We start from the raw sequence: 18108 nt of genomic DNA on the forward strand, positions 1-18108 counted from the left end.
AAACAATAGAAAAGTTTGAGACAATTGCTACAAAGGAAGTCTTACTTGTTAATTCTGTGTCGGCCTTGACAGAATCTAGAGAGCTGCTGCTGTTGGCATGAGTACAGTCCAGGTTTTTAGCTGATAGATTTGGAGGATCTTCACCTTCACGAACATCTACTTGGCTTTGAGATAGAGCACCTGAAGTAACCTAGTATCAGCAAGTTAAAAAACAAGAAAAGAAAAGAAGAGCTATATGAAACAATGTAAGAATAACTCAATCAGTTGCTTACATAGCTGTTTCTTGACATTCAAAATTTATTTGTGGTATCTGCACATTTTATAGTTAATCAGCATACACGTAAGCCATTTCCTACCACGGCATATAGGAAGTGATATTACAAAATCCCTCATTCATTTCTCAAACCAGTAGCCACCACAGCACGCTCTTGCAGCTTTAGGAATTAGAAAGTTTGTAATGATAACGTAACAAACTAATTTTTAAGGTCAGATTAGCGCTCCATATTTGCACCGATTTTCTTGAGCCCATGGCAATTTGTGCTATCCATAAGACAGCTAATTTAAAATAAACATACATGTTCTATTTTAAGTAATTGCTTTCAGCCTTAATTTATCACTATACCTAAGCAACAACTAGCACACGTTTTAGTACAGACAACTAAGAATACTTATTTGAGAAAGGCTCAGTAGGATACTATGGAGAGAACTGACATATTCCTTATTCTGTCATGGACCTGGGAAGTTGCACACATCAACTGTTTTAGTTTGAGAAAACAGTGAGAGAAATTCTGAGGAAAACATAGCAAAATGACTACAAACTGGTGGTAAACAAAAAAAAAAAACTAGCAACAGATCTATTTGCATCTCAATATCTAAAAAGCACTGTCAATGTTCCTATATGCTGACAATGAGTGATCAGGCTCACCTGCAAGTCAAGGGAGGCCCCACCAACCAAGCTTTCATCCGCCTTGAGCTTCTTTAGACTTTGAAGATCCTCCTCATCTTGTTCCAAAGCTCTTTTTATGCTGTTGCAAGTTTTCATCTCTTCACATTTAATCTTTTCATTGTGGGAGATATCTCTTTTGCTTATCTCCTTGCAACCATCTTCCACAGATCCAAAGCTTACAGAATCATTCGAATCCATTGCTTCTTGGCATATAGGAAGAAATTCTTCTGCTATAAACTGAGAAGGGCTGAAGTTCTGCCTACTAGATTTGGTGTAATCTGGTGCTTCACCAGTGTTTAGGTTTACTTCTGAGACCAGTGCTTCTACTTTGTCTGAAGATTTTACATTTACGTCTTGCACGTTAGAAACAGAAGGATTTCTTCTGCTTGGTAGTTTAGGCTGGAAGATACCTAGAGGGACATTTATTCCTTGATACTTGTCCTTAAGTGCCATACCTAAATTCGTACCTATAGGAGCTGCTCCAGATTCAAGACATGCATTCTCCTGCTCTTTAGGATAAAATAAATTATCTTGTTCCTTTATGGTATTTTTTCCTAACCTCAAGGTATCCTCTGGTTGAGTTGGTAACTTATGCAGTTGGTCAGAAACAGCGGTTTCAGGAACAGAGACAACTGCAGATTTCCTTCTAATGTTTTCCAGTTTTGAACAAACATTTAAAATACCTGATAATTTAGGTGCAAGAGCCGGATCTACTGGATCTCTTGGACTGTCGCTGACCAAAAGTTGCTTAGTTTCTTCAGATTTTATTTGGAAGTCTGTTGGAAGTACTTCCCCTTCAGCTGACAGCCTCTCGTTTTCCTTTGATTCGCCGTCAGAAACTGGAACTGCTCCATCCTTGGCTAAAACTGTATCTAGATCTTCATGCCTAGATGAATTATCTTTCAATACTTGGTTTGTCTGAGTACTAAGTCCATCTGGAGGACTCTTCAAAGAATCCGATTGCTGAATAGGAAGAGAAACATGGGATACCACAGCTCCAGTTTCTTCACTGCATTCCAAGGGGGCATTACCTGGAAATCTGAAAGACACTCTCTTTGATTTCAGTTTTCCTGGATGTACAAGATCCTGCTGACTGTTTACAGGAACTGAATTATCCGTGGCAAGGTCAAGATCCTGTGGTGCCCGGACATCCAAAGTGTCTTCTGGAAGTGAGGTAGAATAAATGGAATCTGGTATTGCACCACTATGAACTTTGGCAGCTCCTTTCTCAGTAGGAAATGCTGAGGCTGATGAAGCAGATGAAGAAATGGTAGGCTTATCATTAGATTTTTTAAGATACTCACCATTCAGGTCTTTTACATGCAGAGAATCTACTTCATCTCTGCAAGCAGACAGTGATGCACTATGCAAGCCTGGTTGTCGAGTGCTTTTATGTGACACTTGCTGGTTCTCAAATCCTTCCATATTGTTATTAACAGCAACAGTATGAGATACGGTTATTTCCATATCATCTTGTTTGTGTGGAAACACAATGGTCTGATCAGCAGGAACTGCAGAAACGGCTGGAATGAACCTTCTGTCCCACACATCACCACTTAACACAGCTGTATGAGTTTTAGTGATTTCCATATCCTCAGCCAAAGTAAAAATGACTGTTTTGCTACCTGAAAGAGCCTCCTGTCCAACCTGCTTAGGAGGGTTTACTCTGTCCTCACACAGGACTCTTTCAGTACTTTCATCATCAGGGAGATACTTGGTCATTTCCATATCAGCCTTGTCATTTGTAAAAATAATGGTGGAACATAGAGGAACAGACTGATTGGGTAGCCTACCCTGCAGAGAATTTTCTTCCAAAGCTACGTTATGAGTTTTAGTGATTTCCATATCATCCACAGCAAGCACAGTAGCTTCACTGTTTGAAGGAGCTTCCTGTCCAACCTCTTTATTCAAGTTCAAGTTATCATCATGTAAAAGTTTAACTGTAATTTTATCAGCAGGGCAAGACATAATGTCCATGTCACTCTGGTTACTTGTGAACTTAACAGCTTTAACAGGCTGAGCTGAAGACAGAGAATGAAGCCTGACCTCGTTTTGGGAGACAATTTCATGGCCTATTGCAGCCGTATGGCTCTCTGTGATCTCCATGTCATTATTCTCATTACTCAGTGAAAATAAAACAGTCTTTTCCCCTGTTGTTTCCTTGGAGCTTTTCCTTTCAGTCCTATTAGCTCTGCTAAGCATCCCTCCAGGTTCAGCCTTTTCCACACATTTATCAATTGCAACAGTATCAAATCTACTTATTTCCATGTCATTATTGTGTGTAAAAACACAAGTTTTATCTCCAGAAACAAAGGATATGTCATTGTTTGAACTTTTAGGCAGCAAAACTATTTTGTTTTCTCCTGAAACCGTATGACTTCTCGTGATGTCCATATCAGCATCTTCTGAAAATATGGTAGTTTTCTCATCTACAAAATGCAAATGCTTTAAACCAGTCACAGTTAACATTTGCTTACCAGATACCAAGGAGTACGTATCGCACCCAGGCTGCTCCTGACTGTTTGTTGTCATCATGACCCCTCTTTTTAAAGATAATGTTTTATTTTCATCTTCAGCATTATGTACTGGTGCTGCTGTTCTTCCTGGTAAAATCATATGGATGTTTTGATCAGGAGCTATTGCTGCACAGCTTTCAGTCAAGTCCATGTTTTCACCAGAGGGAAACAAAACAGACTTTTCTGAAAAGAAAGGCAACTGGGAACTTCTCTTCAGTTGTTCAGATGTATTAGTTAGTAATGTCTGTTCAATACCCAAGTGCAGGCCATCAGCTGACTGAGGATTTTTAAAATCCTCCTCTGAAGAAACTGTTTTACTGACCAGGAAATCTCTCTCAGATTCTTCTTGAGTTGGCAACACATTATTTACTACCTTCATAGTACGGGTTTTCACTTGCCTGTCAGAGTTTTGGCAATCTGCATTTATACACAGTATTTTTGCAGGTTGTACGTTTCTTGTATTTCTGGAGGGAGTGGGTTCATTACTAGACATGAACATACCATTTGCAGATAAAGGAGTAACAGTTTGTTTATCTGAGCTCCTTTTGAAATCCCTATATTCTATCGCTGCAGTCTGACTTACAGTGGTATCTACACCAGAATTATTAGAAAATCGGGAGGCCTGTTTTTGCAGCTGCTTGGATATCACATTATTTTGATTATGAGTATTCTCATATTCTTGTACTGTATTAGTAGGAGCAACTTCAAAGGCAACAGAATGAGTTTTGGTTACGTCCATGTTTTGATCATCTGAAAACACGTCTGTTTTGTCATTTGTGCAGGAAACTGAAGCATTCTGAAGGGTTTTTTTCAAAGGCTGAGTTATATCGACTTCTTGACTTTGCAAAGACATGAATGCACTGCTGTTGGTGGCAGTATTTTCTGCGATTTCTCTCTTTTGCTCTTGTAATGGACGCACGCTCTTTGCACAGGAAATCAGACCACTTGCCTGAAAGTTTGTTTTTCCAAGCTTCTTATTGACTATTATCACCTCAACATCTTCAGTATTCATTTCTGTAGTCTGGCTTCTTTTCATATTCACATCAAAACCAATTGCCTCAAGATTTTCCTTGTCCCTGTCCAAAGAACTTGCCACAGGACTGACATTTTTGTTGTGGTTCTCACTTGGAATTATTTTACCATGCATTTGTTTTGCTTCTGCAGTTATCCCAACGCTTTGATCATCAATGACAACAGTCTGGCATTTAGTTATCTCCATTTTTTCCTGCTCACTTAAACTGGGAGATGTAGAGATTCTATTACCAAGAAAATGTGGTTTGCAGGTGACAGAGGTGGACACTCCAGGAGGAAATTCATTTTCAACATTCTTTCCATCAGCCTTGTCAATACAAGTTTTAGTCAAGGCCGTATCTTTTCCTGAAAATATTGCAGTTTTCTCACCTGGCAGTGAAACAAGTAGAGAGCTTGAATGTCTGTGCTGAAGTCTACCCTTAGAGGTACCAGTGGACACTGAATTTCTACACAAATCAAAACCAACATCCACTGAAGCAGTCCCATGATCTTGGGTCACTCTTTCAGTTCTCCCATCTGAGCCTGAAATTTGTTCAAGCGCATTAGTTTTGTGTGACACAGAAGCTCGATTATCTAAAGATGGTAGACTTTCTGTAACGTCATCAAGTGCTGGATGTCTGCTTCCTACTGGCAAAGAGTTTGTATTAACTGTTTTCTCAAAAGTTTTAGGACATGAACTGCTCATTCCTTTGGTACTTTCGTTATAGATTACATCTGTGTAATTCCCAGTAATTTCCATGTCATCACATATAGAAAAAACAGTTTTATCACCTCGGAAGACAGTCTCAGAAGAAACAGATCCCGGGATAGCAGACAAAGTTCTGGTCTCTTGCTTAAAAGTTTGAAGCACTGTAGTATCTACAGTGTCTTCAACATTTACTGGTTTTTTGTTTGTACAAAGTTGAGGGTCCTGCTTTACAATTAATTGCTGATGAGATGCTCTCTTTACTACAGAATAATTATCTGTCTCCATGGATGGGAAATCCTTTTTGAAGTTTAAACTTTGATTTCCAACACTGGCAAAAGGAAAAGACATTTTTGCAGTGTGACTAGTTGTCATATCCATTCCATCATCTGCAAATGCCTCAGTAACATCTGCACACAGTAATTGCTCTGGTGGAGCCCCACAAATACCAGAACGCATATTTTTAACATCAGGTGCTTGGCATTTTGTCATTTCCATTCCATCATCTTGCTCTCTAAAGATTTTTGTTACATTGAAGGTGGCCGGTGGTTCATGGGAATAAGATTCCGCCGATGATCGTGCCGTGTCTTCTGAGACTTGTGAAGGGATAAAAAAAAGGTTTTCTTTTTCAGGTCCTTCAATAGGATTGAGTGCTTTTTCATTTGACTTCAAGCGCATCAAAAATTCATTGAAATTTATTTTTTTTACCGTAGTAGCATCTTCCTTCTGTTCAAAAGATGGGCACAGGCAGTTTGTAGGATCAAAGGAAAAATGAAGTTCTTTACTCATTTCTGCCTTTCCACTGTTAGAGTTTAACCCAGCCAGAAATGATGTGATATCTATTTTCTCAGTTTTGTCAGTTTCATTGTTTTTCAGGTTACGTGTAATCACTGCAGTGTGACTAGCTGTCATTTCCATTTCATTTTCATCTGAAAAGGTGAGTGTTGTGTCATGCCTATTTGTTCTTTGAATGGCGTTGTCCACATCATGGCACTGAAAAAAGACAAGAAATGACAGTTACTGACACTTGTAACAAATGACACAGTGGTTTACTCTATTCACAACAAAAGTCAGCTAATGCAGTCTAAAGGTTAGAGCTCTATCTTTACAGCTTTTTGGGGAGGAAAAAAAAACATTTCAGTCCTTCTCAACAAGTAATAACATATTAAAAGAAAGGACAACTTAACTGTTACAAATTCTTAGAGCCTATATTTTATATGTTTGTAATATCTTTATGTATTTAACTAGAATTTTGAAAGAATGTTTCTCAGATTTCTGTTGGACAAAACCTTCACATCTTCACATGTGACATCCTTGTAAACACAGAACAATCACTGAGACTTATGAATCAGTATTTTCTATGTGGCGTTTCTATCTTTCCCCACTCACCCACTGCAAGCAAAATCCCTGCCCAGCTTATCATGTACGTTCCCCAAAGCAGCAGTGCCAAGTTGGAATTTTTTTAAGACTCTTCCACCCTGAATAAGAAGATTTCAGTCTCTTTAATAGAAAGGATTTAGAGTTTTAAAGCTGTGGATAAAAACTGGCCAATAGCAAGATATAATACTCTAGTTTATCAAACATAATGAATACACTGATTAAGAACAACTTTGTGTTTACTTTAAATTACGTATATTGTTATATATCCATTATTATTTTATAAATGCAAGAAATAAAATACAATAGAAAAAGCATAAATCATATACATTACTTAAACCAAGGAGAGAGAGGGTTTCAATATGAACTTTATAGGCTCATGGCATATATCTTTTAATCCACACTAGATTTTAACCTTTATTTTTTTCTTTAAGCATTTTTTCACAAGAGCTAGGACATTTTTTATACCATATTTTTAAATTCAGCATGAAAGTCAAAAGCCATTGGATCAAGGGATACCGTTCAATTGCTTTGTTTGATAAAATAGACCAATGACATCATCACTGAAGTATAGCACAGTTCAGGATTTCTGTGCCTGCTAAGGTCTTAACTAAAAATGTTGTGTTTTATCACTTGAGTCAACTGAAGCATTTCAGTTACCTTTTCATGCCAGTCACTGCAATTTTCTAAACCTTTTTAACAGTAGGAAGGGACAGTGTATATCCATTCTACCCATGGAAAAAAAAAAGTAGACAGTAATCCATGAGGAAAAAAATTAAACTGACCTATCTGAAACATAAGCTCCTTTACATATTCTTAGATAAGCATTGAAAAAAAATGTAAGAACTAGCTCAGATACTGAAAAGCAATTTTAGAAACAAAAATTATCAATAGTATACTATAACGACCATCAGATTAGGAAACTACTTCAAAGTATAGAAGATTATGCTTCAGACAAATTTCTTGTGAATACAAGGATTTACTTTTTAGGCAGCTGAGGTACATGTTTCACCTTTACTACACAAATTATTGCAATATATTTTGGACAGTAATATTCTCAGCACTGAAAAAAAATGAACACCTTCACATACCTCAGTCTGCTGCACCAAAGCCTGGATAGGGGCATGAAGCAAAGTGTTCATCCCTGTCAAAAGAAAAGGAAATAGTGCATTTGCTGAGCTATTTTATTATTTTAATCAACTGAACTGAAGATCAATGGACTCATTACATAAGTATCACATTCTGAGTAAGCACATTTAAAACCAAATACATCCTGAGAAATATTTTCAGTACTCCTTTGAACACGTAGTAGGGTTACCCATGCTTCTACAATACAATGCTTGTAAACAGCATTATGAGACAGAGTGTGTTCATGCAATAGTGATCTCCGTCAGTGAGACTGTTCTAGACATGTTAAAAATGTTCTATCAACTATTATCAATAGTTTGGAATAAAAAGAGTCATTCTGTTGTTAAATCGATTTTCAAACTCACCAGTGATCTCACATGGAACTGCTTCAGGTTCTTCATTTCTACAAAAGATGGTTTAGGTAAACAGTTTGTTAAAAGATTGCAAACCAGAGGGCTTCAGCAATATACTTAAAAGGCAGAGAATTCTGTTGCAGAGCTCATACATGACTGGGCAGCAGATACCAGACATTACAAATATGTCTTCAATATATCCTAATTGGAACTAAAGTGGTATTTTCCCATGAAACTCATTTTTTCACGGGAAAAGAGGTTAATACTTTATTTTTAACTCAGACCTTCTACTTATAGTCGTTCCTTTCTTTTTGGAAAACTGAAGACATGTTCTTAAAGCCTGCAGTCATTTCTCTGTAAAATCAAAAGCCAGGTACACCGACCAACTTGTGTGGCTCTTCATCTAACATTTAATGATTTCTGCTCTTCAGTGTTTTCTTGAATGTTCTTTCAAGCCCAAACCGCCTTGTCCAGTATACTGATTTTTATTTATACACACACATTACTATATTGCTTTGATAACTTTATAAGTGTTTGTTAACTATAGCTGTAGGTAAATGTTCCCCTGCTGTATGTTTTAAATATAAAAATTTGCTTTCATGCACAGAAACAGTCTAAATCTTTTAAAATTAAATTGAGTTGGTGAGTAACAATATCATAATTTTATCTAGACTAGAACTTTGAGATCAGACTAATACTCTATCCACCTCTGAGTGAAAAAGTGATTGTAATAAACATACAAGACCATCTCTATCAAATACGGAATCTGGTAAGTGTCTCCTGGAAGACATTCCCAAACAATCAACTTTGGATGAAGCAGTTTCAAGACATAATTGTTCAATTTTTCAGAAACATCTACCGTTTTGTGAATGGCCAAAACAGCTATATCCTTTTTCTGCTGTATTCCTGTAACCAGCCAAACTTTTCAAAACCAGTCAAAAGAGCAATTTTATACCTAAATAAATAAGCATGTTACATTTGTTGGTTTCTTTGAGGAGTAACATTCTTATGGTCGCATGCCATGTGAAGAAATGTATTTGCAGTGTGGGAATAATTTTTCCCCAGACTTACTGATTAAGCAGGACATGATTCCCTGTATCTGCTGCACACTCTAAGAATAAGAAAATCAGACATTACAATGAGAGAAACAGGATCAAAACATTCAGAGACAAGAGTAAAGTGCACAGAAAAGAATGTTCTGCAGTTCTCACTCTTTGTGTTCCTTTTTATCATGGCAAAAACCCAGAGAACCAAAGTACTTGAAAATGCATTAGCTTTTCAGATTCTTCCTAGGTCATCTTTGACAGAGTGAATGAGACATTCTTCTCGGTCTTCTTTTGATCTAAATCCCTGTCCTAGTTTCAGCTAGGATAGAGTTAATTTTCCTCCTAGTAGCTGGTAGGGTGCTATGTTTTGGATTTAGGAGAAGAATGTTGATAACACACTGATGTTGATAACACATTGATGTTTTAATTGTTGCAGAGCAGTGCTTACACTAAGCCAAGAACTTTTCAGCTTCTCGCTCTGTCCTGCCAGCGGGCAGGCTAGGGGTGTGTGGTGCGTAGCTACCGGCCGGGTTAAACCACAACAATCCCCAAAACAGATTTTGCTCTAGGTGCATTTTGTCTAAAAGAAATAATTCCTTCTCTGAGCTATAAGGTACACTTATACTAGTAACTAATGGGTAACTAAGTACCAATAGTAAGTACTAATTAGTTAAGTAACTAATAGTAACTAAGTACTAGTAACTAATGGGTTTTCATCCAGTCTATCACAAACAGCTGACCACGTTGTTCCCTATCTACGACTGACAAGCTTGACTTCTTAAATTCTGGCTGAAGTCTTGTTGCTAATAGTCTGTGAAACCTATCAGAAAAGAAAGGACTTTTTACCTTCATTTTCTCTCTCTGCATTATTCTTAAGATCTCGCTGGAAGACTCTGCAGCTAAGAACAAAGGAAAACAGTTTTTGAAAACATAAGATGATCTGTTTTAATGCAAATTAAAAAAAAAAAAAAAAGCCTTAATCTCAGTCTTTTCCCACATGGTATGTTCTGAAATGATACCAAAAGACAGCAGCTTACTGAACCCAATCATACTTTCCAGCAGGAAGATGCCATTATCATACTTCATGTGAAAATCACTAGAAAAGTTAACGAAAACCAAAGTTTCCTAATTATATGAAATTTACTCCATCATTTTTTATAGCTAGGATGAGAAAGTGAATAATGTTTCTATTAGGGCTCAAGATCAACTTAGTATTTTCTTCACTGAAATTCCCATATTTTCACAATTTTCTTCACTGAATGCCCATAGATGTATGCAAACAGCAATTTTAGGTGATAGCAGATTTTTTAAGCATAAAGTTGTAGGTAATAAAAGAGATGTAAATCCGCATCCTTCAGATCAAACTTACTTTATGGTGTTCGCAAAGCTGACACGTCGGGAGTTTTTCCTACGTTTATCTATATTGATATCCTGACAAAAAAAAAAAGTTTGATGTACAGAGAACAGTTCGTATGCCATAATCCACAATAATTATAGCTTTTCACACACACAAAAATAAAAAATGCAAGCATAATAGCTCAACAAGTACAACAGATATTTGCCAACATCTTTAAACTACTTATAGTTCTCCAGCTTCTCTCCTCTTCGCAGAGAGACACCTATCTCACAAGAAGCAGGTTCTAAAGATCATTTTGTACTAACTGCTTGGTTTCAGACAGAAGAAGCAGAATACCACTTATAAAGATTTTTGTCTGGCATAATGTTTGGCATACTAGGGAAAAAAATACTTAGCTGCTTAGCACAAGTGAGTTGCAAGATTTTTTTTTTTTAAATTTAGCTTTCTGTGACAACTGAAAAAAACACTTGTCTTTATGGGAGAAAGGGAAGGATGCATGGAAGAATCAAAATCACCACTGATATTTTCCTAAAGAAACGTTTAAATGGTATCACTGACTACATGATTATACTAATGCAATGTTACAGGGCGTGTAACAATGCAACGCTGCATATACTGGAAAGCTAATTCACCATACCACTGCGGTGCAGGTGTCTGCAGTAAGGTTCCCTAACTAAATAGCTCTGCCCAGGACAGCAGAATACTCATTGTTTAAGAAAGTAGACAACGTGTTGACGTACTGACATTATCCATTATAGGCACAGAGGAACTATGTCAGCATCACAAGCAGTTATGAACAAAGTCACACTACTGCATACGATGGTTCTATATTGCCCAGTAGCAGTACTACGCATCATTGTTAAAAGGTATTAAAGTTTAAATGAAGACTGAGCTGCTCTTCATACTCAAACCAGTTTTGAAATATATTATGCACGAGTATCTCAGGCTCATATTTCATATTTGAAAGAAGTTATTAGAGAGGTGCTCCAGCCTCTGGACCCACTCTGAGAGGTCTTTTCTTTCTTACACTGTGGGCCCCAGAGCTGCACACAGTACTCCAGGTGGCAAACTTCAAATCACGTGTACTACACCAGAAGCAAGATTTTTATTTTTTATTTTAATTTCTGGTTATTCCTCCATGCTTGACAGAAGACATATTCTGATGTAAAATAAAAGTTCAATGGATTTCATGTAATATTTATTACTCCAAACAGTATCCTCCAAAGCAGTTATTACAGGAGTTTTTACACCTACATTATTGTAGTGACCCTGTTTAATCAGGGACAAGTTGAGGAGTAAACCAAAGATATTAAGAGAGTCAGCAAAAGAGGACTTAACAGACCTACCTGAGTGAGTTCATTCCCGTTTCCCAAATCATCAAGAGGATTTCGTGGAGCCTTTAAAATCTAAAAGAAAGTGTAAGTTGAGAAAATCAGCCCCAGCACCCACAAAAGAAAGGATCAAGCAACGAGTAAATGACTGGTTCAGTCACAGCTGGTGTACAAGCAGTTCAAGACATCATTTATGCACAAGTTACCATGGATTTCATAACCTACAATTCACTCTTGCATTGGGCATCTGTCCCAGTCTCTGACCCTGCTTCTCACCAACGCACCATACACGGGAGTTCCTTCAGTTGAAGGTATACTTATTATTGACCAAAGAATTCATAAAATTCTGAATCTGTAACCCTGAAGGCATAACTTTAATTTTTGAATATCTTACTCATGTATTTACTTATTTTGAGAAAAGAGTGGGTAAACTGTCCTTCTGAATACTAAATTCATTCACTTCAATCAGAAAATTACCAGGTATATCCCTGTACACTCGCTTCACCTGCGAATCCTTCTGTGGAAATTGTGTCATCTTCTGCCACATTGCTAATGTGAACAGCAATGCTTTCAGATTTGAATACATCAGCCGTCCATACAATCAGTGAACTGGTATTTCACAAGAATACATGAACTGATTACTTGGCAGTAGAGAATCTGTAACAGCCAGAAGCGTCACATTCAATCACAAACTTAATAGGGTCTTTCTTTGCTCTTGGTATGTTTTTCTTCAGGCTGTAATGAGAAAACTAATTCTTCTTTATGGCTCCCCTTTCCTTCCTTCACTCACTCAGTTTTATTTTAGAAATGCCTTAAGTTACTCACAGAGGACAGTCGCTTTCCTCTTATGTGCTCTGTATTATCACTGGAAGGAAAAAAGAGAAATAGATATTAGTGCATAAACTGGAACCAAGATGTATTTCTTGAACAGTGCTGCCACGTTTTTATGGTTAATAATTCAATTTCTCCATTATTTTTACAAGTGTGAAATTACTTGAACAAACTTGCTTGGAACAGATCATTCCAATGCTAGGTCCCGTACATAACCCTTGGAAAATTCAACATATTGTGCTCTGACCCCTGTGGTCAGTCTCTAGACAATCTGCTGCTATGAGACTTCCTCGAGCTTTCCTACACCATAATCAAAAAACCTCCCTGTTTTTCTTCTTGATGGACAGCATATTTCATTCAAGAGATCCTAAAGTGCACACAGGGATTAAGAAACATTTTGCATCTAAAAGACAACAGCCGAATCACAATGAGGTTCTTATGAGGTTTCAACTTACTTTTCCACGTTAGGGTCTGAATAAATCTTGTCCATTTCTGTGGGAAATGCAATACTGAAATCAAAAAAATATTAATGAGTCTCACTAAGAATATTGTATAGAACAACAACTAGATACTAGACTCAGTCAGTTGCTAAAATTTTCTTCTTTATCCTTCTTTACTCAGAGGAATTCTCTGATGTCTAACAGGCCTCCCAATTCAATGGTTTCTACTGCATATCATGTTATAAATCAGATGTGCTAGCAGTTTGAGTCTTACTGGTTCGGCAGCCTTCTACTTAAAATTAAGATTTTGGTAACTGCTGGGGATAAATACGATCAAGCTTTCTACAATACAAAGTGCACTAGTTCGCTCTGACACATAAGACAATTTTTCATTCACTACTACTCCCTGCCACCCCAAGAATATCTTCTCTTTTATGAACTAGTATGCCTATTAAAAGTCACAGCAGGGGATAATGAGTTAACCCACACCGTGAAGATGCCTTAGGATATTACCTCAGGTTTCCTATACAGCACAACAAAATACAAGGCTTTGAATACCAGGTTAATATTCCTCATAACCTCATTCTCCCATGGACCTGACAAAGAACACAATATATTGTAGCATTGAATCAACACCATAATATCAACAAACACATTTTTCTGTGCTCTTTCCTAGATTTCAGTGATATTTATCTCCATCACTACTACTATCGCAAAATATTCTTATGTGACAGCTATAAGCAATCTGACAATACCACCGCATTGCATTTTCCCCTTGCTAAACCTCAGCAAACAACGCCTTAAGAGAAACTCTTGCCTAGGCAAGGGTTAAGCAAATTGTAAAACACTTTTTTTTTTTTTAAGAGACAATTAGAAATAGAGAGGAACTGCTCAGCTTTTGCATTTCACAAAATCACAGACTCTTGAAGGTGGGAAGGGACCTCTGGAGATCGTACAGTCCAACCCCCTACCCAAAGCTATGGCCAGTTGCTCTGGGACAACCTGTTCCACCTTCTCTGCATTTTTTTTTCTGATGTTTGAGTGAAATTTCTTGTAGTCCAGTTTGTGCTCATTGCGTCTCATCCCTTCTGGCTCCATCTTCTTGAAACTTTCCCAAAGGTATTCATACACATTCATAAGTTCCCCCCAGTAGGCAACATCTCCCCTTCTTCTCCACCAAGCCAGCCTCCTCACCATAGACCACAGCATTTAAACCACAAGATGACCAAGGAAAAGCTAAGCCTTATGGAGGCTTAAAAAAAAAAAAAAAAAGCTCTAGGGTTAGTGAAACACTAAATCAATCACTTACTAGTGGGGTATTGCTATACACCCCTCAGAAAGGGAACTGCAGAGGCCTTGGCTTTCAGGGCCTGCAGCTCTGAGGCAACAAAACCAAGACGGCCTGGGAGCACTACCCGGAGCGATACCCAAAGGCTAGCATACACCTGTAGCTATTGCTTACAGAGGTGTTTTCCCAAAAGTACTGCATGGTGTTGACCAACCTAAGCCTATCGTGCATTTTATCGAGGTTCCCCTCACATTTCTGGGCTGCCCCAGCACACTGAAATCCCCTCAGGCCTGAACTTGGCACCATTCAGTCTATTAACAGCACAAGGTTATATTTTGTTTCTAAATATAAAACATTTTAGTTCCTTGAGATGGAGTATTATATAACCAAAAATAAGGCTATAGTAGGCCTGTGGAAGAGTAGCATCTCTTGAACAGCTTCCACCTGGTAACTTTCACGTTTCACAAATAACGCTAGCAAGTCTTGCAGGGAAATTTAACGACTTAAATAACAAGATCATGATGTAATTAAAACGCTCGGTATTTTTGCTACAATGCATCCGGGTACTGAGAAAGTCAGTAAGGGGATAGGGTTTCTTTGTTCGCAACACCACAGTACGTGGAGGGAGCTTTTAAAGACTTGAGGTATAAAAGTGTCTTCCATCTTAGGTGAAACTGCTCTGTGTGCAGGGCTCCCGGTGCCTTTTTGCAATTTTCCTCAAAATTCACAGCCACGGACTGCCTTGGCTGCGAGCTGCAGGGAGAGACAACCGCGCCTCGCGACGGGGCTGAAGGCAGCTGTGAGATCTATTACCAACGTTAATATTACTGGCAGGAGACCCTGGAGAAACTCGAAATGCAACGAGCCCGCTTTGAAAAAGATAACTGTATGAAGAATAAGGGGAAGCAACAATTTGAACGTCGGTGAAAGGTTTGCCCCCATGTTGGCGACGCCCACAGGAACACTTCGCTGGTCGCTTGCCGCGCTTATCAAAACTTACAAATATAAAAAAAAAAAATTCAAACTGGCCGCACGCTACCAGAACTACGTTCCCTACAACCCCCTGCGCTGCTCCCAGCCCCCCAAAGCCCCTCCAGGGCTCTGAAACCCCCTCAGCCCCGCCAGCCCCCCCCCGGCCCCTCACTCACTGCCCTCACGGCGCCGCCGCCGCCGCCTCACGGTTCAAACCCAACCGCCGCGCGCCAAACCGCCCGCCCGACGGCAGGACGTACAACATGGCGCCCCCCTAGCGCTCCGTACGACATGGCGGCCCCCGGCGTTCCGTACAATATGGCGGCCTCCGTGATGCCAGCTTGTTGTCCTCCTTTTCGGGATTATTCCTCGCCGGCACCGCGCCACAGCCGGAGGAATGAGTGTGAAGCAGCGGAGAACACCCGGGGTAGGGTGGCTCGGTCGCTGTCCGGTCGCGTCGTCCTGTGTTCTTGCCGCCAAAGGGCGGCGGACGGGCGCCATCTCGCAGAGCGGGCGGTGGGCGGGAGGCGAGGCCGGGAGCAGGTGGTGCGGATTCTTATGGGCTGTGCGAGAAACAGGGCTCTCGTGACGAGGTGGCCGAGTGGTTAAGGCGATGGACTGCTAATCCATTGTGCTCTGCACGCGTGGGTTCGAATCCCATCCTCGTCGGGAGTCAACTTTTTGTCTTTTTTCTCTCCCCCACACCTCACGTTTTTTTTCCCCTTATCTTATTTATTTACTTTTAGCTCCTCGAGGGCTGCCAAGGTGTATACCGCCCCCCCCCGCGCATCCCTCCCGCCGCCTGGGGCCGCGCAAGGAGGCCTGAGGGGAGGCAGCCGCACCCCCTGGAGACCTGCAACCTCCGTGCCCAACCACCACCAAACTGCTTCTTTCGACCCAAATTGTCTCATTCAGGTTTGCCAAATCCCTGGTGGGAGCTTCGGGTAAATAAATTTTTGCAAAATCAGGGGCTGAGGGAGCTCCGGCGAGGCTGATCACTGTGCCTCACTGAAATTACATCCACGCTGACTGTTTTAACGGGCTTTTCCTGTAGTTATTGAGATTTTAGAAGTGTAACTGATTACTAAGAGCTACTCTGCGTGAAGAGTTAACTTAAAAATCTGGAAGGAGAAGTTAATGAAACAAAATGCTCCCCTGAGACTTTGCTGCATGTTGAAGCCATAATTACTGTAATTAGCACAAGCGGAAGGGGCCTCTCACATGTAATTTACTGGAACAGCTCCCAGAGCCCTCCAGGCTACACTGCCCAGATTGAACAACGCTTAAATCCTGGTGGAAATCAGATTATACCAGATCCTATGCAGAGCGTGGCCATACGGTAGCTCTTTATACGCACAAGTGGCACCTGTAATGGACTGGTTAAAACACAGCTGGAAAAAATGGGAGATGAGCTCCCTGGTCACATTTGGGCTAATTCTCAGGCCTAGGTGGGGATTTATCACATGCCATCACTGGCAGAAATACTTTCCTCGGTAGCAAACCAGAAGATGTTTTATCTTGTGCGTGTTTTTAGCAGGTACCAGCAGCAGACACCCAGTGGCTGCGCAGTGTGAAACTACCAGCTCGGACTCAAACTGAAACGTGATGCCATCGCTGGTAAGCTCCTTGTGAAACCAACCTTGAAGGGTCATTGCCTAAAGTGTCTTGAAAAGACAAGTCACGGCATTTCTTGACCAGCAAGGTGTGATAATGAAAATATATTAACTACAGCGATTAGGGATAGCCAGAAAAAGTGAAACACAACAGTGAGCAGCAGTTCCACATTTGTCCATCTGGTCTCCATCTATCGACACAAGCCAGTATAATTTTTTTCAGGTGCTTTTTTCTTGCAGAGGAAAAAACAAACAAAAAAAACAACAACGGACAGTATAACTTGGGTCATGTCAGTCTCAATTAAAGCTCAGCTGCCCCTAAATCCACCCTTTTTCCCCATGTCTAAAGCTAGTAACAGTTGCACATATTCTTATTTTGAAGGCACCAAATTTTCATTTACATAGATGAAATATATATATTTCAGTGTATGAAAAAAATAGATAACACAGGGGAGTTTTTACCTCCTTTGTTTAACAAGCTGCCTGCAGCTAAATACTAGACCAGCCTTATTACATGATGGCAGGAAAAAAAATATAAAAATCTGTGGTTACATTAAAATCATGAGAGACCCTTAGCAGGATGTGGAAGAGCAAAGCTCAAGTCTGAATGAACTCTTACAGAAACATTCAACAACAGCTGGATGTACAGGAAAGGAAAAAAAAAATCACTTGGCTACTTTGGGCTATTGGATCCTGGTCACACCTGTGGGTATCAACAGGTGATTTTAAGAGCCTTGCCAAGGAGGAGAGTAGTAGTTCCTGTTGGCCTGGCAAACCTTAGTCATGGAGCACATGTCCGCAGCACCCCACTCAAGAATACCTTGTGAAACAGGGGTTTCTCCCGTAACCTTTGTGTCTTGGTGGGTTGAGAGTGTAAAGCTCAGCATGACAAGGAAAGAGCATCCAGTACTGGACCACACTCCAGCAAGGCTGGTGACATGCTTGCTGAATAGCATCAGGCCTCCTGGATTCCTTTTCTCACCTTTAAAAAAGGTTTCTATAACATTTTAGAAGTGTTGAACCCTATGCATGCATCCTATGTAGGTGGGTGCAGAGGATCCTGAAATAACATGGCTCTTCCCAGGAAAGGTTTTGATTGTGTGCAGCTGGTCATTACCACTGAGGTTGCCTAAGACGGACAAAAAAAAGAACCTAATACAATGATTGTAATAAACCTCTCAGAGGCCATATAA

The 18108-nt window shown here is 39.7% G+C and overlaps 1 protein-coding gene and 1 long non-coding RNA gene across 5 annotated transcripts in view; one reads left to right on the forward strand and one right to left on the reverse strand.

The window, feature by feature from the left end:
- KNL1 (kinetochore scaffold 1) overlaps positions 1-15896 on the reverse strand; it is a 31281-nt gene extending 15385 nt beyond the window's left edge. Inside the window, exons 1-11 of one of the 4 annotated variants that reach the window (XM_083839725.1) lie at positions 15618-15896; positions 13058-13111; positions 12597-12636; positions 11787-11846; positions 10453-10514; positions 9930-9982; positions 9109-9148; positions 8050-8087; positions 7648-7700; positions 926-6172; positions 46-190 (exon numbers count right to left, since the gene is read on the reverse strand). In XM_083839725.1, coding sequence (XP_083695851.1) covers positions 46-190; positions 926-6172; positions 7648-7700; positions 8050-8087; positions 9109-9148; positions 9930-9982; positions 10453-10514; positions 11787-11846; positions 12597-12636; positions 13058-13092 — 5773 coding nt within the window. In that variant the 5' untranslated portion in view covers positions 13093-13111; positions 15618-15896. The other 3 variants (XM_083839723.1, XM_083839722.1, XM_083839724.1) reach the window with 3 other exon arrangements.
- On the forward strand, positions 15632-17876 carry LOC310900963. The gene is made up of 2 exons (XR_014585484.1): positions 15632-15729; positions 16049-17876. It is a non-coding gene; the product is annotated as an uncharacterized lncRNA (long non-coding RNA).
- Positions 17877-18108: the final 232 nt, after the last annotated feature.

This window comes from Anser anser (genome assembly GCF_964211835.1).
Source record: "Anser anser genome assembly, chromosome: 5".
In the NCBI taxonomy this organism is placed as follows: Eukaryota; Metazoa; Chordata; class Aves; order Anseriformes; family Anatidae; genus Anser; species Anser anser.